General features: G+C 34.7%; 1 protein-coding gene across 1 annotated transcript in view; it reads right to left on the reverse strand.

The window, feature by feature from the left end:
• Window positions 1-27,526, reverse strand: part of SEMA3C (semaphorin 3C) — a 208,044-nt gene that overhangs the window by 71,063 nt on the left and 109,455 nt on the right. The window contains exons 3-8 of the mRNA XM_027539810.1: window positions 27,270-27,430; window positions 24,551-24,613; window positions 15,698-15,817; window positions 6,830-6,920; window positions 2,496-2,615; window positions 963-1,105 (exon numbers count right to left, since the gene is read on the reverse strand). Of these exons, the coding sequence (XP_027395611.1) occupies window positions 963-1,105; window positions 2,496-2,615; window positions 6,830-6,920; window positions 15,698-15,817; window positions 24,551-24,613; window positions 27,270-27,430 (698 nt within the window). The remainder of the gene's footprint in view (window positions 1-962; window positions 1,106-2,495; window positions 2,616-6,829; window positions 6,921-15,697; window positions 15,818-24,550; window positions 24,614-27,269; window positions 27,431-27,526) is intronic.

Here is a 27,526-nt window from a genome sequence, read left to right on the forward strand (position 1 = left end):
TTTGGATCATTCACAAATAGTCTCTATTGATAATATTTTTTTTCTGTACACCCTGAAACCTTTTACGTCAGCAGGTGGTCTTACCGCCTTGTTCCAGATGACTGAAAAGGAGATGAGCTCCACAATCAGTGGAATATTGCAGCACTTTAAATTATACTACTTTAAACATCAAATGCTTTAAGAAATGCTTGTGTACAAAAGATGCTAATCATAAATACATCAGGACAAGCCTTTAATACTCCTATGTGAGAAGACATCATGAGTTTTTTTTGGGTTGCGGGCTCCCCAGATGTCTCAGTGGTAAAGAACCTGTCCTCCAATGCAGGAGACGAGGGTTTGATCCCTGGGTGGGGTTAGATCCCCTGGAGAAGGGAATGGCTACCCACTCCCATATTCTTGCCTGGGAAATTCCAGTTACAGAGGAGCCTAGCTATAGTCCATTGGGTTGCAAAAGAGTTGGACATGACTTAGCAACTAAACAACAGCAACAACATGTATTCTTACTGTTGATTAACAAGAACATTTTGATCACAGTTTGTAATTAGAACTGTATTTTAATTAAGCATTTCTTAAGTTCACTATTGTAGACAATTCCTCAATATTTGTCTTTTACTGTTGTTTTGCTGTATTCAGAAGAACTGCTCTATTTCTTTCTATAGTATACAATTTAGCAATTTTTTAAAATATTAATACATTAAATGCAAAAGCAAAATTAATAAAAACTAATAATTTTTATAAAACCATGGCCAAGCTATTTCCTTGGATTGATTTTTTACTGAAATAGTATGCTTATCTCATATGACTAATGTGAAAAAACATTAAGTCTAAATGTATCCTTTTAAGATTTTATTAATTGGTAATAGTAGATAATAAAAATAGGAAGATAAACTTTTGGAAAAAGAAAATGTGTTTATGAAATATTAATTTCTTACTCTTCAAATTAGAACAACTTTAATACTTACAGGACATATTCTAGCAATCATGGAATGAATCTGTTTTGTACTTCTGCTATTGTCAGTCAGTTTCTCTTTGAAGAAGAAATACACCTTAGCATCATTTGGATCAGTCCCATCTGGTATGACATGTGCATCCACAAACATAGGTTCTAGAAAAAAATACAAAGATGATATATATAGTCATGATGAAAACCCTTCTACTCTCCATCCATGTAGACCACAGACACGTGCTTTCTCCATCTTTGGTATAAAGGAACAATTCAACATTCACAGGCAAAAAATCTAAAAGCAATTAATTATATTCCCTAAACATACTGCATTTGGAATGTCAAGTGCCACAAAGTACAGCTATAATATTATAGCTTAAACTATTTTCCTCTGTTTGCAATACATTCTGAAAGTACAGTAATTGCAAAATTCGTGCCTTGATGAGTTTTAAAAAATTGAAGTTTTCTACCAGCCATTTCCCATGGGATCTGATAGCCATTTCACAGAAAAAAAAAGTTTGTTTTTAAATGTGTGGCTTTCAATCTAGTGCATATAAATTCAAATTCACAGAGCAGAATGAAGAGTTCAGAGTCCAAGATCTGAAAAACACATTTTTCTTAAAATACAGCATAGGAAATGAAGGAGAAACTTTTCAAGACAAAAAATGCAGTCATTTGAAAGCATAGAAGGATTCCTTATTTCAAGAACAAAACGACCTTTAGAATACTCTACTTCCAGATGTACTGGAGGAAAAATTTGAAGAAGTAAATGGACAATCAATGCCTTCTTATGCTGGTCTAAGAGTGGAATAGGATGCTCAACTATAGTGATTCATGCTTAACTGTGCAAGGTTGAGTGAATTGCCAAATTTAAGGTCAGTTTAAACTATCCCCAGGGTGAAACGGCAAAGATCTTAGCAGTTTCTTCCTCTTCTAAACAATAGCAACTTTTTGGAACTGTTCATTAAAGTCAAATGAGCACTTTTCATCATGTGAATTCCATGTGACCCTCAAATTAGAAACATCTGAATACTGAATATAATAAAATTATCATACTTATGGTTTCCACAAATTATTGGTTAATTTGTGAGAAAAATAGTATATACTACTTTTATAGCTTTAGAATCTAAGCATAAAACAATTAGGAAGAGCTTCTAAATAAGCCCTACTCATTATATCTGTCATAAATTTAGGAAAAAATTTAGATTTGGCATTAAAATATAAAAGCAGACCAAATGAATAAATGACACTTCATTGTAATATGTTACAATTAAACAACTGGAGAAGATTCTTGTCTATAGGTACATATGATGAATATCACTGTCATTTTATTATTAATATATCCTACGATAATTCTATAATTGTTAATAAAGTGTTACAATGTGAAACCTGGATCATTTCATTCATATATTTAGCCTAAATATTTAAAATCACAGAGTACAAAACTGTTGTCACTCATAATTTTTTAACAATTTTAATGTAATTTTCATTATGAAATTAAACAAAGTAGTTTAAAGTCTGATTCTCAAAAAATGAATAAAGTGTTATTTACCACTTAGCCATTTAGAATTGTGTTGATCAGTTCTGACTGCATTCCTCTTGGTTAAACTTCGAAAAATAGCTGCATCTGTCCCCATGAAATCTATATACATTCCAGAGAAAAGCTCTTCATCTATGAAAAAGCAAATGTCAACAAAATTAAAAGCAAATCAAATGTTTTAAAGGGTATTTTAAAAATCTACTTATTAGATCATGACATATATTACAGAGTGTTTAAGTTACTAATTGCTTTCCATTGTCCACCAAATAAAAAAAACTGGATAAAGTTTAATCTGGTCTCATATATAATGACCAAAACAACGTTTCCTATATAGAGATGAATTCCTCTGCCTGACTTAGCTACACTAAATACCTATGTTCATATAGTGTGTATCAGTAATGGCAGAAATAATACATAAATAAAAAAAAGAAATGACTTACTGATTACTTGTTTAATAAGTAAAAACATACTCTAAGAATCAGAAAACTTGATTTCCAATTCTGGCAGGAATTAACAAACTGGAAATCAGGGATAAATCATTTAGCACCCTGAATCTCAATCTTCTATGGGAACTGGATTATGATCAGATAATTCTTGCTGTATATTAAAAACTCTATGATTACACAATTTCATGATTAAAAGTATATGTTTTGTTCTTTGATGCTAGAAGGTTTCTATAAGGTAAACAAAGTGCTACTTTATCAATTGTGACACATAACATATTAACATTATGTTAATAATATAATACAATTTTAATAAGCCATCTACAGCTTAACACATTAACTCATATAAAATAAAATTTAAAGACAAGAAAAGAGATATTTTAAGATTGAATTAATTTATCATTTTTATTGACAAAAATAAGATATCCTAATCTGTATGTGCATAACATTTGACATTTTGTTTCTTTGTTAACTGACTGACATTAATTTTTAGTCTAATAAGGAGAGTAAATATCAAATTGGTATGTGTGACTTTTTTGTACAAAACAATAGTTAAGTTGAAAAAATAATAAAGTTTATCAGGTCTGGCCCACTGACCTACCAAGCATCTGATGTTCTAGAATTACTCCCCTGGCCACTTCAGATTGTGGTCATTTTGACAGAACTGAAACATTTTAAAGCATTCTAAGCTCACTGTTTAGTAATAAGCAATACCAGTTGGATTAGGATAGAATGAAGAATGGAATGTTTTCAGTATGTGCTCACCAGGTCACAGACTGGACCCCTACCAGTTAGCAAGTGGGTAAGTCAGGCATTGTGCTGCCTTTTTGCTTCCTAGTAGAGAGCTGAAGTCCATGGGAACAGATTATAGGGAGACAACGAAAAAAAGGTGTATGAAAGGATTTTGAGCAATTAGGTTTCTTTACAATTTTGTGAACATTTGTGTAGCATCTATGCAAGTATTCTGTAGATACAATGATTGTTAAATTGAGATAACTTTGTGCTTTGTTATATCCAATTATGCCCCCAAAGAGTAGATTATACATTTCTGATATTCAATAGATTTATTAGCACAGCTCTGAATTATAATCTCATATCTGTTTACAGGAAGAAAAAAAAAAGGACACTCAGAGGATGGTTTATTGTGGAGAGGACTGATTCTAATCCTACTGCATACCACTCTTTTAGCTTTGTCTTAAACAAAGGGCTTCCTTGGTGGCTCAGAGGTAAAGAATCTACCTGCCAATACAGGAGAATTGGGTTTGATCCCTGGGTTGGGAAGATTTCCTGGAAAAGGAAGTGGCAACCTACAGCAGCATTCTTGTGTGGGAAATCCCATTGACAGAGGAGCCTCAAGGATTACAATCAATGGGGTCACAAAAGAGTCGGACATGACTAAGTGACTAAACAATAAACATTACAAAAGAATTAGATGGCTGATCTGTGTTGTATGGCGGAAACCAAAACAACATTGTAAAGCAATTTTCCTCCAATTAAAAATAAAGAAACGAAAATAAGATTATTTAAAAAGAGTTAGATGGTTAATTGGCTTCATTTCCTGTCATAAATTCTCAGTAAGTTTAACAGCAAGTTAAAATAATAAAGTTTCTGCTTTATTAAATAGTTAATTAACATCACTTTGGAAATAATTTTAAGAGTGGAAAATTTTTTTACTTGCTCCTTTTAAACTTTAATCCAAAAATACTTTGATTTCCAGTTGTACTTCCACTGACTAAAAAATATCTCAAGAGGTTTTGGATAGGTTCCTTAATAAGAGATGTCATCTGACTTCGATGTGCTACAACAATTACTAAAAATAGCAAAAGAACACTAGCGCGTTGGGCCAGATGCCGTGCTATATTGTGAAATTTGAAATTCTTCTAATTCTCAACATTTCTTGGCACTTTAATATTTTAACCAAGTTATATAGTGGATTGCAATTGAACAGAAATGGTAAAACATCAAATGGCAAAGTGAGATGGCTACACAAATGAAATGCACAATATTGGAGATAATATTACAGAGATAATCAATGGAATAAATAAAATGATAAATACAAGGTTATAAAATTTCATGCTCTTTTTAGTTTCAGCTAAGTTAAGCAAATTGTTTAATGATTTTCTTTGATAGTAAAAATCTTGTTAATCAAAATATTAAAAAGTATAGTACAAGAACATGAGCCTAGGAATCAAAGCCTCAGGTCTTTGAAAAATGAAGACTAATTATTATCTTCATTTTGTAAATGAATCCAACTCTTTAAGGGGCAAAACTATTACATGACTTATCATAGTTTAACAGAAAAATTTATAATGCCTTGTTTTAACTCTTTTTTGTCCTAAATAATACTTGAGAAGATAAAATTCTAGTATCAGTGTTAACAATAATGTTGAATTTCTAAGTTTAGAAATTCATAGCATTTAACTTGAAATAAGTGAAAACTTTTTATATTTATCTGCTGCTGCTGCTGGTAAGTCTCTTCAGTCGTGTCCGACTCTGTGCGACCCCAGAGAGGGCAACCCACCAGGCTCTGCCGTCCCTGGGATTCTCCAGGCAAGAACACTGGAGTGGGTTGCCATTTCCTTCTCCAATGCATGAAAGTGAAAAGTGAAAGTGAAGTCGCTCAGTCGCGTCCGACTCCTACAGAGCCCATGGACTGCGGCCTACCAGGCTCCTCCATCCATGGGATTTTCCAGGCAAGAGTACTGGAGTGGGGTGCCATTGCCTTCTCCGTTTTATATTTATCTAGAACTATACAAATCATAGTTTCTAAAGGCAAATACTTTCTGAGACATTGCTTCTATTAAATAATATTTAGAAACTTATTTGAAAATACTCTGCATCGGACTTAATTATATATCCTGTAGTTTCAATGCTTTCTAATTTTTTGTTCTAATGATACACTTTCATTTCCTCCCTGACCATTCTGAATGACTACATGGAAATAATTTACTGGATAATTTCCAAGTTCACATTTTAGTCAATGCTGGAGTACTTATCTTAATTTAGTTTCCAGATCTGAGAAAGAAAGATGAATTGCCTTTTAAAATGAATCAAAGCAAAGTCTGTTGAACACAATAATTATTTTCCCACCTGTTCTTTTGTTAAATGATGAGATTTTACCACTGGCAAAACATAGAGAAACAAAAAGGAAAAAGTTTTTACTATATAATTGGCATACTGAAATTTAAGATTTGTCTTATAGTTAACTAATGTTAAGTCAGACGTATTCCAGAAGTGTCCTAATTACATCTTATAATGTCTTAAGACATATTCTAGAATGTCTTTCAAGTGAGCTATAGATAGGCACTGATGACTGCGACTCAAGTACATCGATTTGTTTATGTGTGTGGCAGGGAGCAATTGGGCCTGATTCTTAACTGATATAATTTACAAAATATGAGGAAATAAAAAAGTGACTTTACTAGTACCTGTTTTTTTGTATGAGAACTTTTAGACATTTCATAGAGAATGTACTTGGCTAACATATGCACTTTGCTATTTCTTCACATGGAAGAAATACCAGTTTTAATTGTTTGTAAAAGATAACTAAAACATCAGAAAAACAGAATATACAAAATAACAACTACACTGAAATTTACTTCCTAATATATATTGATATATGTATGCATACAATATTTATTAACATATGTATACATAGATACACTTTTCAAATGGTTGACTTACTCTATGAATGACAGTAGTCATATTAGATGAAAAAACACACGGCTATCATTTACTCATGAATATTCTTGGAAATAAGAAATTAGAATTTCCCACAACTCGCTTTCTATTATTTTACTCATGTACTATCATCCACACAACTATTCAAAATGGACATATGGTATAATGTATTTATTTTCTTTAATTTCCTTTTTTAAACCTCCCCTTTTATTTTCCACTTACTGATCATAACAGACACTGTGTTCACATTGGGGTTGAAAGAGCAGCGTCCTTTTCCAGATTCACACTTGGAGTCAATCATGAAAACTTGGTCCTTTATTATAGATAAAATTGAAAATGTAAAAAAAAAAGAAATTACTTTATCTTAGTTAACCAATTGTTCTTTAGTAAAACAAAGCATCATCATGAATAACACGCCTTCTACTCAGTTGCTTATGCCTTCCCAATTTTACTATGTTAAAGTTTTCTTGGCCTATATGAAGAATGCATCTGTAAGTTACAAACTAACCTTAGCAGGTCAAGTTCTCATCCTATTACACTCCCCATAAAGTTAATCCAACAAGTTCTCAAATCAACATCAATAAAAACACTTGGCTTAGAAAAATGGTACAGATAAACCTATTCCAGAGTAAGAATATAGACGCAGATGTGGAGAATGGACATGCAGACACAGGGGGAAGGGGAGGGTGAGACAAACTGGGAGCTTAGGATTGACGTATATAAATTACCACGTGTAAAAGAGAAAGCTAGTGAGAACCTGCTCTAGAAGCTCAGCTTGGTGCTCGGTGATGACCTAGGGGGTGAGATGGGGGTGGAGTGGGAGGGAGACGCAACAGGGAGGGGATGTATGTCTACTTATAGCCGATTCACTTATTGTACAGCAGAAACTAACACTGTGAAGCAACTATACTTAAAAAAAAAAAAAATCAACACTTGGAAATCAAGGATCATCATAAACCTGAACTAGATATGTTGAACATTGGCCAAAAGAAGAAAACTGTTCAGAGAAACAATGTGTATAAGGATTATGATTACTTTCAAAATAATCAAGATCTTTTTTAAATATAAAATTTTATGTTACCACTTTGTTATAGAAAGCATTGTACTAGATTTAACAAAATAATTCATAATTTAGTTAAAAATGCTTCATTTACTCATTCATTTACTTAACAAAAATTTGACAAGCATCTACTATGTGCCCAACACTGAAAAAACATTGGGGACAGAGTAACAAAACAGTCAAAAATTCTTACCTGTAGGTAATTTATAAACCAAAGATAGAGAATGGAAATAGAGAATATAAAAAGAATAAACATGCAAAATATTGAATATGTTAGATGGTACTCAGTGCTTTGGAGAAAATTTAAGCAGGGAATGGGGGCAGTGGGTTCAATTAGAAATATAATGGTCAGTGTAGCTTCACTGAGAGGGAGCATTTTGTTGGTATATTTATCTTTTTATTTAAATAAAGTTAGTAAAAGCTACTACTAAAATTCAAAGAAAAAATGATCACATTGTTGATTGTATTGGATGATGTAAGACCTTAATTATTAAGGTGTTTTCCAAAATTAGCCCAAAGAAAATGCAAGCTCAACATTTTTGAGTATGGAATAAAAGGATCAAAACATTGTTTTAAGAAGATTGGACCTTATCTTATTCTTTAAGAAGACTGAGAATGGTGGTTATAAAAACAGACACTGAATTCAAGAAAATAAATTTGTTTTCAACTCAGTAGTCCAGGAATTAGGGAATAATAATCTGACATGCTAGGATCTCTTGGTTAGGGTAAGAGTGGTAAAGATACGAGAAGATCTGTAAAGTGAAAATAGATAGAGCTTGACAATCAATAACTAATTGAATATAGTTCAAGAAGATGAAGAAAATAAAGTTGATTCTGAAGTTTTGACTCTTTAAAGAAAAACTATTTCATTTTTGTTATACTGAGCTTAATGTATTGCAAGAAATCTCTTGAGGTAATGGGAAATCATACTGCTTCAAAAGAATCACAGTGCTCTAGCCTAGAAAGGTCCTACAACTCAATGCTCTTTATGGATTGACTCCAAAGATGAGGAAAACATGGCTTTTCCAAGATCACACACAGATAAATAGTGACAAAAGCAAAATTCAGTCATGTCTGCTTTCCAAGAGGGTGTCGTTTGTATAATGTTGTTTTTCAGTTGCTAAGTCATATCTGACTCTTGGCAACCCCATGAACTCCAGCACAAAAGGCTTCCCTGTCCTTCACTATCTCACTGAGTTTGCTCAAACTCATGTCCACTGAGTTGGTGATGCCATCCAACCATCTCATTCTCTGCACCCCCTTCTCCTTTTGCCCTCAATCTTTTCCAGCATCAGGGTCTTTTCCAATGAATTGGCTCTTTGTATCAGATGGCCAAAACATTAGAGCTTCAGCTTCAGCATCAGTCCTTCCAATGAATAGTCAGGGTTGATTTCCTTTAGAATTGACTTGTTTGATCTCTGTGCTGTACAAGCAACCCTCAAGAATCTTCTCCAGCCTGACAATTAGAAAGCATCAATTCTCTGGTGCTCAGTCTTCTTTATGGTCCAGCTCTCACATCTGCACATGACTACTGGGAAAACCATAGCTTTGACTATAAGGAACTTTGTCAGCAAAGTGATGTCTCTGCTTTTTAACAAGCTGTCTAGGTTTGTCAAAGCTTTTCTTCCAATGAGCAAGTGTCTTAACTTCGTGGCTGTAGTCACAGTCTGCAGTGATTTTGGAGCTCAAGAAAATAAAGTGTCACTATTTCACCATGAAGTGATGGGACCAGATGTCTTGATATTCGTTATTTTGAATGTTCGGTTTTAAGCCAGCTTTTTCACTCTCTTATTTCACCCTCATCAACAGGCTCTTTAGTTTCTCTTCACTCTCTGTCATTAGAGTGGTATCGTCTGCATACCTGAAGTTGTTGAAGTTTCTGCCAGCAAAGTGGATTCCAGTTTGTAAGTCATCCAGCCCAGCATTTTTCATGATTCACTCTGCAAAGAAGCTAAATAAGCAGAGTGACAATATACAGGTTAGATGTACTCCTTTCCCAATTTTGAATCAGTTTCTTGTTCCATGTCAGGTTCTAATTGTTGCTTCTTGACCTACACACAGATTTTTTAGGAGGCAGGTAAGGTGGTTGGGGATTCCCATCTCTTTAAAAATTTTCCAGTTTGTTGTGATCCACACTTATGTATGAACGTGAGAATTGGATTATAAAGAAAGCTGAGTGCCAAAGAACTGATGCTTTTGAACTGTGGTGTTGGAGAAGACTCTTGAGAAACCCTTGGAATGCAACGAGATCCAACCAGTCAATCCTAAAGGAGATCAGTCCTGAATATTCATTGGAAGGATTGATGTTGAAGCTGAAACTCCAATACTTTGGCCACCTGATGCAAAGAACTGACTCACTGGAAAAGACCCTGATGCTGGGAAAGATTGAAGGCGGGAGTCTAGGAGATGACAGAGGGTGAGATCGTTGGATGGCATCATCGACACGATGGAGATGAGTTTGAGTGAGCTCCAGGAGTTGGTGATGGACAGGGAAGCCTGGTGTTCTGCAGTCCAGGGGTGGCAAAGAGTTAGACATGACTGATCGACTGACCTGATCTGATCTGACAGTCAGAGGATTTAGTGCAGTCAATGAAGGAGAAATAGATGTCTTTTTGGAATGCCCTTGCTTTTTTTATGATTCAGCAGATGTTGACCATTTGCTCTCAGGTTCTTCTGCCTTTTCTAAATCCAGTTTGTGTATCTGGAGCTTCTCAGTTCACATAATGTTGAAGCCTAGCTTGAAGGATTTTGAGCATTATTTTGCTAGCATGTGAAATGAGCACAACTATATGGTAGTCTGAACAATCTTTGGCATTGACTTTCTTTGGGATTGGAATGAAAACCAACCTTTTCCAGTCCTGTGGCCACTGCTGAGTTTTCCAAATTTGCTGGCATATTGAATGCAATACTTTTACAACCTCACCTTTTAGAATTTTAAGTAGCTTAGCTGGAATTCCATCACCTCCACTAGCTTGGGTCATAGTGATGCTTCCTAAGGCCTACTTGACTTTGCACTCCAGGAGGTCTGGCTCTAGGTGAGTGATCACACCACTGTGGTTATCTGGGTCAATATGATCTTTTTTGTATAGTTCTTCTGTGTATTCTTGCCACCTCTTCTTAATATCTTCTGCATCTTCATAACATTTATCTCCTTTATTGTGCCCATCTTTGCATGAAATGTTCCCTTAGTATCTCTAATTTTCTTGAAGAGATCTCTAGTCTTTACCATTCTATTGTTTTCCTCTATTTCTCTGCATTGATCACTTAAGAAGGCTTTCTTATCTCTCCCTGCTGTTCTCTGGAGCCCTGCACTCAGTTGGGTATATCTTTGCTTTCCTCTTTTGCCTTTAGCTTCTCTTCTTTTCTCAGCTATTTATAAGGCCTACTCAGACAACCAATTTTCCTTCTTGCATTTCTCTTTCTTGGGAATGGTTTTAGTCATCATCTACTATATAATATTACAAACCTCTGTCCACAGTTCTTCAGGCACTCTATCTGATCTAAACCCTTGAATCTGTTTGTTCCTTCCACTGTATAATCATAAAGGATTTGATTCAGGTCATACCTGAATGGTCTAGTGGTTTTTCCTACTTTCTTCTACTTAAGGCTGAATTTTTCAATAAGGTATTCATGATCAGAGCCAGTCAGCCTCTGGTCTAATTTTTGCTGACTGTATAGAGCTTCTCCATCTTTGGCTGCAAAGAATATAATCAATCTGATTTCACTGTTGACCATCTGGTGACATCCACATATACAGTAATCTCTTGTGTTGCTGAAAGAGGTTGTTTGCTATGACCAGTGTGTTCTCTTGGCAAAACTCTGTTAACCTTTGCCCTGCTTCATTTTGTACTCCAAGGCCAAACTTGCCTATTACTCCAGGTATCTTTGACGTCCTACTTTTGAATTCTAATCCCCTATGAGGAAAAGGACATCTTTTTTTGGTGTTAGTTTTAGAAGGTTTTGTACATCTTCATAAAACTGTTCAGCTTCAACTTCTTCATCATTAGTGGTTGGGGCATAGACTTGGATTACTCTTTAAACAAATAATGATAAACTTGCTGGAAAAAATAAAATTTAGTAAACCTGTATGTGTAGCCAGAGTCATATACCGATTTGACAGTAATAGTGATAGTTGTCACTGCAGGAATTGAGGAGATTCCGTAGTTATCACTTGTTCTCCACTGACTACTTTCTCCATTGCACAGCCTCCTTGGGCTCATACAGTAGAGTTTAAATCTTGTCATCAGCAGGAAAGTATGTGGTAGACCCAAATAGTCACTAATTCAAGCATATTGCAACAATTCTTCAAACTCATCTCCTAAGAACTCTTTTTTTAACAATTCATCTTTCTTCTCCCTTCTTGCTTTCTCATAACCAGTTTATGGTTCATGTTTTTTAATCTTAATTTTTTTTTTTTGGCAAAAGTGTTAATTTCCTTCATTCTGTGATTTTTCATTGCAACCACAACCTGTAAACACATGTCTATCTACTTTCTTCATACTTGCCTCCAAACTTCTAAGCATTTTGCCAAAGGTGATCAAACAAGGTATATTCAACATAGTATAGATTTGTGATCATCAACTTAAAATGAATCCTCTACACTTCTTGTATCTTCCAAAGGTACTATGCCACTGGTTCTTCCATTAATAACTTCAAACCAATGCCACCATTGTCAAATCTCCTACTTTATTCTCAGCTCATATGATTGACATGTTGCTGAGAAAGTGAAGTCCTTAAATGAGACGTCTTGAGTTCATCACTACCAAATACATACACTACTAAAAACTATAAATTAATGCATCCACTAATACACGAGAGGGAATATTTCTCTTACTGTAAGGCCAATCCTTTCACCAATGTTTTAGATCCTCTTATTCAGTCCTCTTAGACATACTTAGGTATACTTTCCATTATCCTTACTCTTTCTTTAATTTTATTAACTGGATCCTTTACAATATCATTTCAACAACTCCTTCAGTTCTTAAACATTACTCTCCTTGAGAGTAATTAGAGACTAACATTAACATACATTTGTCATCATTTCTGACTTCTTACTTTCTTCTCAATCCGTTTCAGTTGGGCATCGAACCTCAGTTGCTCTATTGAAAGTCATTTTGACAAGATCCCTGATGCCTATCATGTATACAATTCAGCACTTATATTTTTAGACTTCTTTCTTGGATCTCAATGGTATTTGGTATTGTTGCTCACTTGTATCTTTTTATAATGACTTGTCTTTATTCACAGCACCAACACATGCTTGTTTTTGTTTTTTTTTTTTTCTCTCCTTCTCTAGTTTCTTAGTCTTTTTTTGGAGATTCCTTTTCCTCCACATGGCTATTTAAATTTAGAAGATCCTCAAGTCTCAATCATAGTCACTCTTCTCTTTTCATGCTGTATTCTTCCTACATGAATAACTTACACTTTGTTTGGGCTTCAGTTATTCCTGTAAGATAATTACTCAAATATTTATATAGCCAACTTTATACTCAGCTGCCTACTTGATATTTCTACTTGTATCTTTCAATAGCATCTCAGACTCAGAAGAATCATATCCAGGCTAACAAACAAAATGAACAACAGAAGAGTCAATGTAACACAAAATAAAAGTGACAGCACAAATCTGTTCATGACACTTCCTGCTTGAGATTGCTTCAGTTGCTTCTCCTTTGACACAAGACAAAGATCAGTATCCAAAAGGTAGCTTACAAGTTCTGACATGATTTTTTTCTGCCATTAAATGAATATATCTTTGTAGACTGAATCGACAGGAGGAAAAAATAGGACCAGAAAGACAGTACATGGTGAAAGATGAGGAAAAAAGGCATAGCAAAATATCCCATGGCCAAAGATGTCCATAAAGGTGTTGAAAAATAGAGGGCATTACATGTTGTAGCTTGGTCTAGGAGAAAACATGCTGATTAGGGGAGTCAGTATGATCACTGAGAGTCCTGGTTGTTAGGAAAGAGTTTTAATTAGTAGGTGAAAATTAAATTCAGATTAGGAAGGTTTAATGCAAGATAGGGAAAATAGGAATATAAAAGCTGAAAAATAGTTTACTAGTCTGAGAAGTTTTGTGATAAAGTAAAAGAGAGTGAAAGGAGAGGGTTGGAAAAAAGTCACAGGAAGGGAAACCTACTGTTAGAGAAGAAAAAAAGAGTAAATGCAGGGGAAAGGAAAGAAGATGTAAAACAGTGATGAAGGCTAAAGATTAAATAACTTTATTAGTGAGAAAAATGCACAGCTTTTCTTCTGACATGAGAAAAACTACAATAAAATGAAGAAAAAGAAAAGTTTGGTGATTAATTTGCTTTAAAAAGCACAAGGAATAAATTGAATGCCTGTGATATTCTTGATTGGTCAAAGTTATCTGATTGATGAGCTGCAGCATCAGGAGCTTAAACAGTATTTATTCACTTATGGGAACTGATGTTATAGATGCATCTGATAAAACCAATCAGAGATGAGATGTAACATTTTAAGATTGCACGGCAAAATTAACCAATAATTGTTTCTTATTAATGTTTTATTCATTATTTAAAGTCATCATTTACTTGTGTCACTTTATTTTTCTTCCAGGACCAGAAGACAGGGGATAAAAGAGAAGAACCATGTTAGGAATCTATGCAGCAAGAACTGTAGACTCTTTGAGAAGCATCACTGAAGGCTCTAGGAAAGCACTGACTCAGTCACAATATAATGGAAGGGCCATAGAGTCTAATAAAAGTATGTGATGTTCCAAACATCAAGCAGGGTTATATAATATCCTTTGAGAACCAACAAATTGCTATTAGACAGACAGGTAAAAAGGTGGTGGACAGTGTCTCAGAAATAAAATGTAATATTTAATGAATGCGCCACCCTAATCTTCATTTTCAAAGTGGCTTCAAGTACAAGAAACATGCCGTATCTTAGTACAAACAGGATGTTAGCGGTAAGTACTGCCTCTGATCACTACAAAATACAATGTTAGTGATGAATAAATAGAACTCTCTCAAAGAGAGAGTTCTGCATCATGGCCTTTTATTTTAAACTAAATACAATGTTTTTGTTTGTTTAAACAAAATACAATGTTAGTGATGAATAAATAGAACTCTCTCAAAGAAAGAGTTCTGCATCATGGCCTTTTATTTTAAACTAAATAAAATAAATACATTAGGTGTTTGATAAAACTGTGCATTTTGTATTTGTATTGTTAATTACATATTATAGATATGTAAATACGATGTGGAAAAACACTGACTTAAGTTGACTATTAAGTAAAACATATAAAGCTTAAAATTTTATAACCCTTTTCACACTTAAATATGCTCTTAAGATATTTAAAGAGATTAATTAATGGAAATGCTTTCCCTTTGAAACATATCTTTTGAAGTGAGACTGAAGTAGTTCTTATTTAGTAAAGTGATTAAAATTTGTTTCATGCTGGTTTTCCAAAGGAGATTACTTTTTGGACCAACTTTCCTATTAAGGCTTGAAGTGTATGTTGGGCAATTTGTACATGGGAAAATGATTTTACTTAAAAATCCGTGCTCTGAAAAGTGCTATGCTATCACTGGCCTGTACCATGACTGCACACCCTTCTCAGTGGAGTTTCTGACAGACTGCAGATGTCTGGGGAAGTAGTTTATTTAATCAGTTGATCACAGACCTGTGGTTCTAATGACAAGCTCAATGCAGACAACTGTACTCTTCTAAGAAGCATAGCTTCACTTTTCCTTAAGAATTTTAATATTTCATATCATCTTGAACCACTTGTAAACATCCCACTTTGGGATCAAATATTATCAATACCTTACACTTTAAGTAATTGTGAAATCACACCATCTCCTTTCTTTATTTTCTGCAGCCTGTACATTTAGTTGAAGAAAAAAGGCTACACTTTAAACTTGCAAATAGGAACCAAGCATATTTTGTGTTTAAAGGGCTTGAAATTTTTTATGTCCACTAATTATATTTCCACGTTTTTACTGTTTTAAGAAATCTTTGACACTGACATCAAAATAAGAATGAATTATTGTTACACTTACCTCTGATCTCCTCCCTCTGTTCAAATAAGCACAGACTGGGCTGAAAGCGCCACTCCCACAGACATACAAATGCGTGCGGTTGAAAGCCTGAATCACACGGACAAAGTTCCCGCAGCCATGCTATAAGAAAAGGAAAACTGAGCGGTTAGTAACCCATGACTTTTATTGCTGTTTCTAAGTATTACTGTGACACTTTGCTATGCATTTTTCTTTATGCCCTAACTTTTTAATTAGTTAGGAGATAACAAGAGAACATGGTTTATTCCATGGTGTATTTTAGGAGGAAGGTTGTCTAACAGATAATGAGCAAAATGATATGTCTCTCTCATATTTCAGTATTTTTTATAATGGGTATGTTTTTATGTTCTGAAATTTTATGAACTTACTCTTTATCTGAGAATGCTTAGAAATTGAAAAGTATACCAAACTGTTTCTCAATTTTTCCTCAAAACATTACACACACACACTCATCCGTGTTATATAAAACATGTTGTGAATTAATTGTGCTCATAGAAGGTCCATATGTTATCATTAGTTACAGTGGCAAACACTACTAGCCTTCATAATGGGGTGAATAAGACCAATGTTACACAAATGCCAGCATTGTCGCTTTCTATGAAAAATAACGGAATCATGATCTCTCTGCTCTTGGTCCCCTAAAATACTTTCCTCTTTCCCCAGACTCCTTTCTCACCTGCTCCCAGTCCAACCATTGGAAAGACTGTCATTTATTCACTCAATGAAATGAAAAATGATTATGGTGATTATAAGCTGATTATGACCTTGCAGAAATACACAAATATGGTTGGCACCAAATGCAGAGCTCAGTGACTGAATTAACCATTGCATGTTCTATACTTACAGGGTCACTACCTTGCTGAGTACACATTAATCAAGCCTGAGGCTGAATATTGTTCCCTTCACAAAGTCATTGTTCTAGCAATGTTTAATAATATTACACATTAGAGACATTTTTATAAAGAAATATGTCAGACTCAGTGGTTTTCAGATGGGTGTTCATACAGTGTATTTTTTTCTCTTCTAGGTACCACATACTTTACTAATATTTTATAATGCACATTTATATATTATTAAAAAGTTTTTTAAAAATTGCCAAAATTTAAAGTCAATATTATTTTATATTTTCTCATCATTTTCTCCTTTGATACTCATTATTACTTGCCAGCAAATATATGCTTATTTTCATATGTAGTAATTGTATACATATATATGTTTCTGTTATGGATTTTTATTATTAAATAATCAATCACCAACTCTGCTGTTACATAAATTTAACCTTACAGAGCAGACTATATTCTTTATTTTTATTTTAAGACATTAAGAATTTTTGTCATATATAGTGTCATTGTATCTTGACACCTGTTTATAGAGGTGCCTAGAAACTGACTACATACTGCAGCTGAAATGTGTTTCTCTGGAGAAAAATCATAGATGAAGTATGGTGTATATACAGTATGTCTATGTTTAAAGGTATATGTGAGCAATGAGACTTGTGTTTATTTTTTTTCATATCCAAGTTCAGTCATTCTGGGATTCTGTACATAATATTTTCCTGCAAAACATGAATTTGATTCAATTCTATTGATGAGAGGTTATGTCTGTTTCATCTTGAGGTTTGCAGATTTTTCCATTATGAATTATTGGTATTGGGATAAAGGAAGAAGTCACTAATATCTCTTTTACACCTCAAATACAGATTATACTTGTTTCATGTATATGTTTATGTATACATATATGTTATATATATGTCTTTATTATGGCTACTATTTTTGAAAATTTATTATGCATTAGACACAAGAACAATCATTTTATATATTTAACCTCCAGAAGATTGATTTTTCAACCTTTAGAGATCACATTTATTGAGCAAACTATGTATACTCACTTGGGTTTTCAACTCGGGTTTTAGAAGCACAAAGTTTAGATCTTGTTTAGTTAACTTGTCTAAGGTCATATTGGAGAAGGCAATGGCACCCCGCTCCAGTACTCTTGCCTGGAAAATCCTGTGGACGCAGGAGCCTGGTAGGCTGCAGTCCATGGGGTCACTAAGAGTTGGACATGACTGAGTGACTTCACTTTCATGAGTTGGAGAAGGAAATGGCAACCCACTCCAATGTTCTTGCCTTGAGAATCCCAGGGACGGGGCAGCCTGGTGGGCTGCCGTCTATGGGGTAACACAGAGTCAGACACGACTGAAGCGACTTAGCAGTAAGGTCATATAGCTAGAAATAGGTAAAGCAGATTTTCAAGCACAGATGTGTTTAATATAGAATCTTGTCCTTTTAACCACTTTATAATTTGCCATTTGGTAAGAACTCCACAGTTGTTAGATGGAAGTTTTTATAACAGTTACTAATATTTACAGAGCTCTTAATCTTTTGATGTTTTTAATCTTCCCAGCAATGTTCCTATTAAAATATTTAGTCCCATTTTAGTGATGAGGAAATTGAGTCCACCAAAAGGTTAAATGAAGTGCTCTAGGTTTAATAAGTAACTCAGGTATGAATTTAAATATGTCTTAAATATGGTTGTCCTATACCATGAAGGCTTCTCTGGTGGCTCATATGGTAAAGAATCTTCCTGCAGTGCAGAAGACCCAGGTATGATCCCTACGTCAGAAAGATACCCTAGAGAAGGAAATGGCTACCCACTCCATTATCCTTGCTTGGAGAATTCCATGGACAGAGGAGCCTGGTGGGCTATAGTCTATGGGGTCCGGACACGATTGAGCGACTAAACTTCAACCATGAAGGCAAATTTGTATACTATCTGATGATGTTTTACTGTGCTCTTCCAAACCCTCTTCAAAGGGAAAAACATAAAAGGAAAAATAAATCAGTTGCTTTAATTATTGAAAATCATTTTCTAGGTCCTTTCCGTTTCCATTGTACTTAGTTTCTATCCACATTATTTCTGAACTAGACCACTGCAGTCGTGTCAATTCCATCCAGAAAATGTTTACTGAACTCATTCTGTGCAAGCATTGTATATGGTGCTAGCAACACTGAAATAAACAGATTCAATTCCCATTTTCAGGGCAAGGAGAGCATATACATCAAGCTGTAGCAGATGTTATAATAAGGTTATTTTTTTTCAAAATGTGCTATACAAGGAAAGAAGAGAAAATGAGTAATACTGAACTGGGTATAAAGGTTTGAGAGTGAATGTCATCTGAGCTGTAATTTGCAGAATAAGCTACAGATTTTCACAGGCAAAAGCAGAAGAAAGGGACATTCCAACAGAAAACAGCATGAACAAAAAAAACTGAAGGCATGAGAGTGCAGGCTTTAGTTGGAGAATAGTGCCTAGAGGGTATAGAGGATTACTACGTGATGAAACTAGAGAGGCAATTAGAACTGGACTATCGTCATGCTGCAGGATGATGGGCAGCAGAGTGTGAATTCTCAGAGCCAGATGACTTAGGTGCAAACTCTGATTTTATCTTTTACTAGCTGTTTGAGCTTGAGATATGTACTTGCCTCTCTGTGCTTCAATCTTCTGCTCTGTAAATGGTGATAATATTTGTTGAAAGCATTTACCACTAAAGCCCTTGGAACAGTGTGTGGCGCATAATAAATATACCCAACGTTAGGTATCAGATGTTTTCATATATACTTTCAGTTCCAACTGTCAGTACAAACCCTGTGTAGTGGACAGAAATTGTCCTGCATAAAGTTTAGTACAGGTCCTGACCACAATAGACATCCATAAAAGGTTAGTGGCATGAGACATTAGGAAAATTCAATACTGTGGATGCTTTCTTTTTATTGCTTAATTCTCTTTCAAAACTATTTCAAGGTATAAAGCTAAATGAAAAATAAAGCTTCTAACATTATGGAGAATATAATTCCATTTTATATATATATATATATATACACACACACACACATATATATACACACACACACGCACATATACATGTGTGTATGTATATATATATGTATACATACACACATGACCTATACTAAAATGCTGGAAGACTATATCTCAAATTTTTAAGTTACTAAGTTTGGGTAGTATAATTTATTTTATTTATTTAACAGTGTGTGCTAACTATGTGCTATGTACTGTTCTAAGCTCTCTGCAAATGTTAATTCACTAATTCCTTTAGTAACTCAATAAGCTAGGTTTTATGTGTGTATCCATCAACCTAGCTTATTGAGTTACTAAGGCAATTAGTGAATTAACATTTGCAGAGAACTTAGAACTCTTCTTGGAAAAGGCAATGGCACCCCACTCCAGTACTCTTGCCTGGAAAATCCCATGGACGGAGGAGCCTGGTGGGCTGTAGTCCATGGGGTCGCTAAGAGTCAGACACGACTGAGCGACTTCACTTTCACTTTTCACTTTCATGCACTGGAGAAGGAAATGGCAACCCACTCGAGTGTTCTTGCCTAGAGAATCCCAGGGACGGGGGAGCCTGGTGGGCTGCCATCTATGGGGTCGCACAGAGTCGGGCACGATTGAAGCGACTTAGCAGCAGCAGCAGCATGAGCTCTTCTGGGCCTTCAAAGATTTCTGTGTTGAACAGGTATTAGTTGTATAACTTTAAAATAGATGTTTTAAAAAAAATACGTCTTGGAGCTCAGATTAATAGGGCTTTAAAAATATGACTCTTCATGGTCCATACTACATTTTTTCTTCTTGGTCTGGGGACTGTATCAAGGTATTTTGATATATGTATTACTAAAGAAAATACATTTTCAAGTAGTTTAGGGTCCTGTGGTCACAGAAACATGGAAATTGATATTCTACAATTAATAAATCAAGTTTGACATTGTGCATATGTAATGTATATAGGTCTAAATATATGTAACCCTGCTTAATTTTTTTTAATGATCTCTTACAGTATTTACTTAGCACATTCATTATATCCTATCTCATTGGATATGTTTGACAGCATGTGCTATTGTTTAGGGCTCAATTTATTTATAGTATTAATAAAATATCAACATTTGGAAATAAATGGAGCATGTAGGAATGTAAATAAATAGGGGCAGAAAGGGAAATTGGGAGGTAAGTTATACTCTCTTTAGCTGAGGTAGAAAATAAGCTATATTGCTACCATGATATTTTATTTTATTTATAAACATTAGTTTATTATATAGTATTATTGTGATATTACCTTGGGTGAAATTTCAAATTATACTGAATTCTTTTCTAATGAATGAGCATTATTTTTATAACTTTAATTAAAATTAGATACAAGTAAAAAATATAAAGAAGTAAAGGATGTTTGTATACTTTTTGATTGCTATAGAAGTAGGAAATCTGTTACTAGGTTATGCTTTTATTAGTAGACAACTAATATAATATTTTAAAGTAAAACATTAATTTAACCACCATATATCTTTAAAATTATACATAATGAATTTATAAATTTAGTAAGCTAAAGGCATTAATAACTCAATATCCACTATGTCCTACTCCCAACATGAGACAATGACTTGGAATAGATTCCCATGCTTACTGCTTCCATTTCTGTTTTTTCCAGATCTTGTTTACATTTTATGAAGTGCCTAGATACAGATCTGGGCACTAGAGATAATGACATTTACTACCTGGCATTTCCAACCACTAAAAATGCACTGAAATAAGCTCTAGAGGGTTTCAAGTGCACATACAGGGAGGGGCAGCTAGCCTAGTTCTCAGTGGCAACAGAAGATTCTCCAGAGAAGTGACATCTGAACTGTCATTTGAAAGGGTGTGCAGATAATTCCAAGGCTAAAAAGATGGGAAGGTAATTTCTCCTTGGAAGAAAAGCTATGACAAACCTAGACAGAATATTAAAAAGCAGAGATATTACTTTGCTGACAAAGGTCCGTATAGTCAAAGCTATGGTTTTTGCAGTAGTCATGTTTGAATGTGAGTTGGACTATAAGGAAGGCTAAGAGCTGAAGAATTGATGCTTTTGAACTTTGGTGCTGAATAAGACAATTGAGAGACCCTTGGACTGCAAGGAGATCAAAACAGTCAATCCTAAAGGAAATCAATCCTGAGGGTAGGACTGATACTGAAGCTCAAGTTCCAATCCTTAGACCACCTGATGTGAAGAGCTGACTCGTCAGAAAGAACCCTGATGCTGGGAAAGACTGAAGGCAGGAGAAGGGGATGACAGAGGATGAGATGGTTGGATGGCATCACTGACTCAAAGGACATGAGTCTGGGCAAGTTCTGGAGATGGTGAAGGACAGGGAAGCCTGGCGTGATGCAGTCCACGGGGTCACAAAGCACTGTACATGACTCAGTGACTGAACAACAACAAATCAAACAAGAAGGGAATCCCCTGAAGCCTGTACCAAGGGCTGAAAGAGGGAAAGGGTACAACTTGTTTGAATCTCAGTATCACTGAAATAAAAGGGGGAAAAGTTAACATAAGACCTAACATAGCTGCCGCCAAATCTATCAAATTTTTCATAAATACCCCACCTGCAATAAATTTGTCTTTGTCTTTTGTGTGTATGCTTAGCATTTATCATAATCTCCCTAGAGAGGTGGCATGTTTCATCAACTGAGAGCAAAAGATCTAGAGCCATATGTGCTTGAGCCAGACAGAGGCCTCTCACCTGTTAGTAGTGCAGCTTGGGGTAAATTCCTCACTCTCTCAGTGACTCAGTTTATCTATCTTAAAAATAAGGATGATGACAAGGTCCATCTTGTAGCACCGTCACAAGGATTAAAATAAAAAACTTAGAATAGCACCCGGCCCATTCTATCAGGCATTGGCTAATATTAGTTGATAATTACTGTATATATGTCTCATCATCTCTAGTATATATATCTACTCTTAAAGGTAGGAATTCCACTTTAATCATCTCTGGTTTCTTCACAATATCTAACTGATTTGTACAAAGTAAAATAAACAATTCCTGCTTTTAAAAAAATGAAATATTAAGTAATTAGGTGATATTTATTTCAAGAGATCCAAAAGACTCTTAAATATTTGGTCTCATGAGAAGTATAATTAAAACACGTTGTTTGTTCTACAGAACTTCCATTTAACTATCATTCTTCTACCACTAGTATCTTGACTAAAAAAAATTGTTTATAAGAACCTCACATGTATTAAGTGAGACGAATTTGTCAACATTCTCCTCTCTTGCAAAAAACAGAACATACATTTGAAATTTAGCTTGATTTTTATTTCCTAGGACCCAACAATGTTGGCTCTACTACAACTCTCTACAGTTACCTCTGCTATATATATTAATTGGCTGTTTGGCAAAATATAAAGATATTCATGGAGGATATCACACCATGATAAAACTATGTAAAAACATAAGCATGTATTAATGGCTTCATCTAAAGACCTTTAATTATAAGAAAGCAAATAGCAAAGCATTTCTTCCTTGCCAAAGGGAGAAAGGAATCAAATGACTTGGCTAATATCCTTATGAAAATCAACAACATTTTTTGGAAAGAGAATGTGCAAAGGAATATAAATTCTATATATTCTGCTTGTGGAAGTTTGTATGAATGGGAAAAAAAAACTGAACAAAGAACAATTAAATATAGTAACTGTAGCCACGGGATATTATTGTGACAAAAGGTGAGACATGTTCATATATGCATCCATGGGAAAAATCTCTACATTAGAGAATTAAAAGAAAATAGTTTACTTCATGCAAAATTATTGGAATAATAGCTTCAGGGAACCAAAAAAAAAGTTCTTTTTTCACAACATTAAGCTTCATTCTATTATTGGTTTCCTAGAAGGCAACTGCAATATACTCTTTTGAATGTTTCTTTCACATTTTTCTGGATTTTTTCCTTTTCGATTTTTGTCCACAAATCTTGTGGGTAGCAAATATGCTCCAGTGAGCTCCTGTCCATTTTGAATTTTCTCTTAGAGGTGAATTATGAAACTGAAACAATAAAACCCTGAGCTGAGTCACTCCTGATAAGTACTCTTGCCAAAACACCATCTAGTGATACCTGAAGATCTTCTGTGGCCCTGCCTTATGGCAGGCTTTTTCAGAACCTTGTATTGATACCCAAACTGAATCAATAAATATAAAAGTTTAAGTTCCACACTTCTTCCACAAGGAAGAAGTCTAAGACAAGAGGTGAAATGAATATAAGCTTCATTATAAACATTAAATGTGGCAAATAGATCTTACATGCTGCAAGCATGGCAAAAATAAACAAAAAAAACCAACAAAAACCATTAAATGACTTGTGCACGTAAAGAGTTGCTCCATTTTGAAAATAATATTCAAGAATAATTTAATGTGTCCATTTCAGCAAGCTATTTGTAGAAATAAATATAGATTTATTCCTTGACTCTCTATATGAAATCTCACCTAAAGGAATACATTTTGTAAAAGTGTTGCACACTGAACACTTACTTATTCTTATATCCCTCTTGATTTTTGTTTCTGTGGTTATTTTTAATTACAAAGATACCAGTCATTACTGGTGATTTATACCTCTGGAATGTGCTGGCTAACCATAACCCTTTGCCGAGAATCTTTCTTTGGAAAAGCCCACATCGTATCTGGGAGCTACTCCAGACACTTGAATTATCATTATTTTAGCAGCATGCTGAGAATTCTGAAGGTTGGATCCACTTTGAACAGGGGTTATTACTAAAATCCATCATGAAAAGTGTCAGGGTGCAATAATAAAAGCAAAGCAGGAAATTTTTACCCAGTCAGGAATTCCTAAATTACAGTGTTTAAGAGTTCCGATCATTTTGCATTTACATTTTTTACCATATGTCCTGCAGAGGATTCAGAACACCAACACCCTTTGTCTCACTTTTGGCTGCACTCAAAGTACATGAATTCAAAGACCAAATGTTTAAGTTTTGGATTTTTTTTAAGCACTCACTGTGGGATCTTTGCCAGCCATTTTGCACTCTTCGACTTTGATTGCAGATGCTGGCCAGAAAACCTGCTCAGAGAGGAAAACAAAGGTTGCATAATCTCATTTATACATATGACAGCCCAATGTTCTTCATTTGCTTTATGCTAACAGATATTTAAAAGTTATTTCTATATTTATATTTCAGAATTCTTCTTTCATTTATGAATTCAAGTTAATGAAGGTTTTATTACTTTATTCTGGCAATTATGTTTTTGTTTCTTCCAGAATTTTTCCTTTAACAAGTCTTTCTATGGTAAGTGCCCATTTACTAATAGTACAATTTTTCAAATAAGGAAATTATCAATACGCACAGTATAATGTGTATTTCCCTCCTTCTGATTTACAGTACACTTTTCACAACGGGTCATACCACAGTGAATTCATGTTCATATTGCCCTCTCATTTTTTTCAGTAAACTACAGAGCTAGGCCGGTAGATTTACCTGAAATTAGGTACTTCAACAGCTAAAATGACTCGAATAAGGACTCTCTCTGACATCCTGTGACAGCATTCTAAGTTGTTTCAGCCTCGGACTAGGGCTTGTGGGGATGATTATTTTTTTAATTGTCATGTTAAAATAATAAATTCAGAAGTCTCCTTGTTGTAACAAATTTATAATTAATCTACTTTTATTTCTTTACTCCAATGAACCTCATTTTATTTCCTTGCTGTGAAGTATTTAGGTTGGTGCAGAAGTAATTGCAGTTTTGCACTATTGAAATTTGCTGTTTAACGTCAGAATATATTCATAAATAAATATGGATATATTGTACAATTTAATGCAAATTTTTTGTTTTATGTTCTTTTTCTAATGACTTATTACTTACTTTTAATTTTATACGTATTTTTGACTATGGAATGGAGAAGGAAATGGCAACCTACTCCAGTATTCTTGTCTGGAGAATCCCAGGGACAGAGGAGCCTGGTGGGCTGCTGGCTATGGGGTTGCACAGAGTTGGACATGACTGAAGTGACTTAGCAGCAGCAACAGACTATGGAAATAATATTAGACACAAAGCAAATTTGAGTGATTTTCTTGTTAAATTTCAAAATCAGTTGTAAAGCAGCAGAAACAACTTGCAACATCAACAATGCATTTGGCCCGGGAACTACTAATGGTCAGACAGTGCAGTGGTGGCTCAAGAATTTCTGCAAAGGAGACGAGAGGCTTGAAGATGAGCATGGTGCCTGGCCATCGCAAGTTGACAACTACCAATTGACAGTCATCACTGCAAACTGACAGTGACCAATTGAGATCCATCATTGAAGGTGATCTTCTTACAACTACATAAGAAATTGCTGAAGAACTCAATGTCGATTGTTCTAAGGTTGTCTGGCATTTGAAGCAAACTGGCAAGGTGAAAAAGCTTCAGGGTGCCTCATGAACTCACCACAAATCAAAAAATCATTGTCTTGAAGTGTCGTCTTCTCTTTTCAGTGCAACAACAAATCATTTCTTGATTAGATTGCAACATGTGATGAAAAGTGGGTTTTATATGACAACCACTGATGACTAGCTCAGCAGTCAGACCAAGAAGAAGCTCCAAAGCACTTCCCAAAGCCAAACTTGCACCAAAAAAAAAAAAAAAAAGGTCATGGTCACTGTTTGGTAGTCTGCTGCTGGTCTGAACCACTACAGCTTTCTGAATCCTGGAAAAACCAATAAATGTGAGAAATATGCTCAGCAAATTGATGAGATGCACTGAAAACCGCAACTCCTGCAGCCGACATTGGTCAAAGAAAAGGCCCGATTCTTCTCCACAACAATGCCTGACCACGTCACACAACCAATGCTTCAAAAGTTGAATGAAATGGGCTGCAAAGTTTCGCTTCATCTGCCGTTACCTGATCTCTCATCAACTGACTACAACTTCTTCAAGCATCTAGACAACTTTTTGTATGGAAAATGCTTCCACACCCAGCAGAAGGCAGAAAATGTTTTCAAAGAGTTTGTTAAATCCTGAAGCAGAGGTTTTTATGCTACAAAAATAAACAAATTTACTTCTTGTTGGCAAAAATGTGTTGATTGTAATGGTTCCTATTTTGATTAATAAAGATGTGTTGGAACCTAGTTTTAATGATTTAAAATTCATAGTCTGAAAACATAATTACATTTGCGCCAACCTAGTACAATGAAATAGTTAACCCTTGAACAACTTGCTGGTTAGGGACACTGACCTTATATTCAAATTCCACATCTAAAGATTCAGTCAACCATGTAATATATAGTATTTATAGCCCTCAACAATCTGCATGTAATTGGACCCATGCAGTTCTAATCCCTGCTGTACAGGCCACACTTGTTCACAGAACAGTGAATTTAATAATTGTGTTCCTTTCAAGGCTGTCTTGGACTACATACAGATGACAAGGTAGGTTATCCTTTAAACTAACCATTTTTCATGCTATACTCCATGCTTCTCTTTTTTGCATTTGATGTATGTATACATGGGAAGTATTTTCTCACTTAGTTTCCAGTTTTAGATGGTTAAAACTATGAAAGTAGACATGGAGAACTGAATTTATTATATTTTCAGTCCTTGAAATAAGTACTAACTTTCAACTATTTATTGACATGTGGCCTATTCTAATGAAATCCATAATTTTTTTGTCATATTTGAAAGTTTTAAAGAACAAGGCATCTAGGAATTCAGCACTGCCCTCATGAAGATGATAAACTTACACTCAAAGGTTCTTGACTTATGTTGTTAATATTCAAGGAGAGAATGTGATCTTTGCTGCCCACGTACATCCGGTCCTGATCTTCATCCATTAATAATATCCTGTAGTCTAAAGGGTATTGGGACAGGCTGAAGTATTCAGACGTCTTGGTTTCTCGAAGCTCTGAAATGGTGAATACCACAAGTGAAAATTGAGAATCTTGATCTTATTATTTTAATGAAAATTATCTTACTGAAATACTTACCAAAAAAAGTCAAG

Source organism: Bos indicus x Bos taurus, chromosome 4 (assembly GCF_003369695.1).
Source record: "Bos indicus x Bos taurus breed Angus x Brahman F1 hybrid chromosome 4, Bos_hybrid_MaternalHap_v2.0, whole genome shotgun sequence".
Lineage (NCBI taxonomy): Eukaryota > Metazoa > Chordata > Mammalia > Artiodactyla > Bovidae > Bos > Bos indicus x Bos taurus.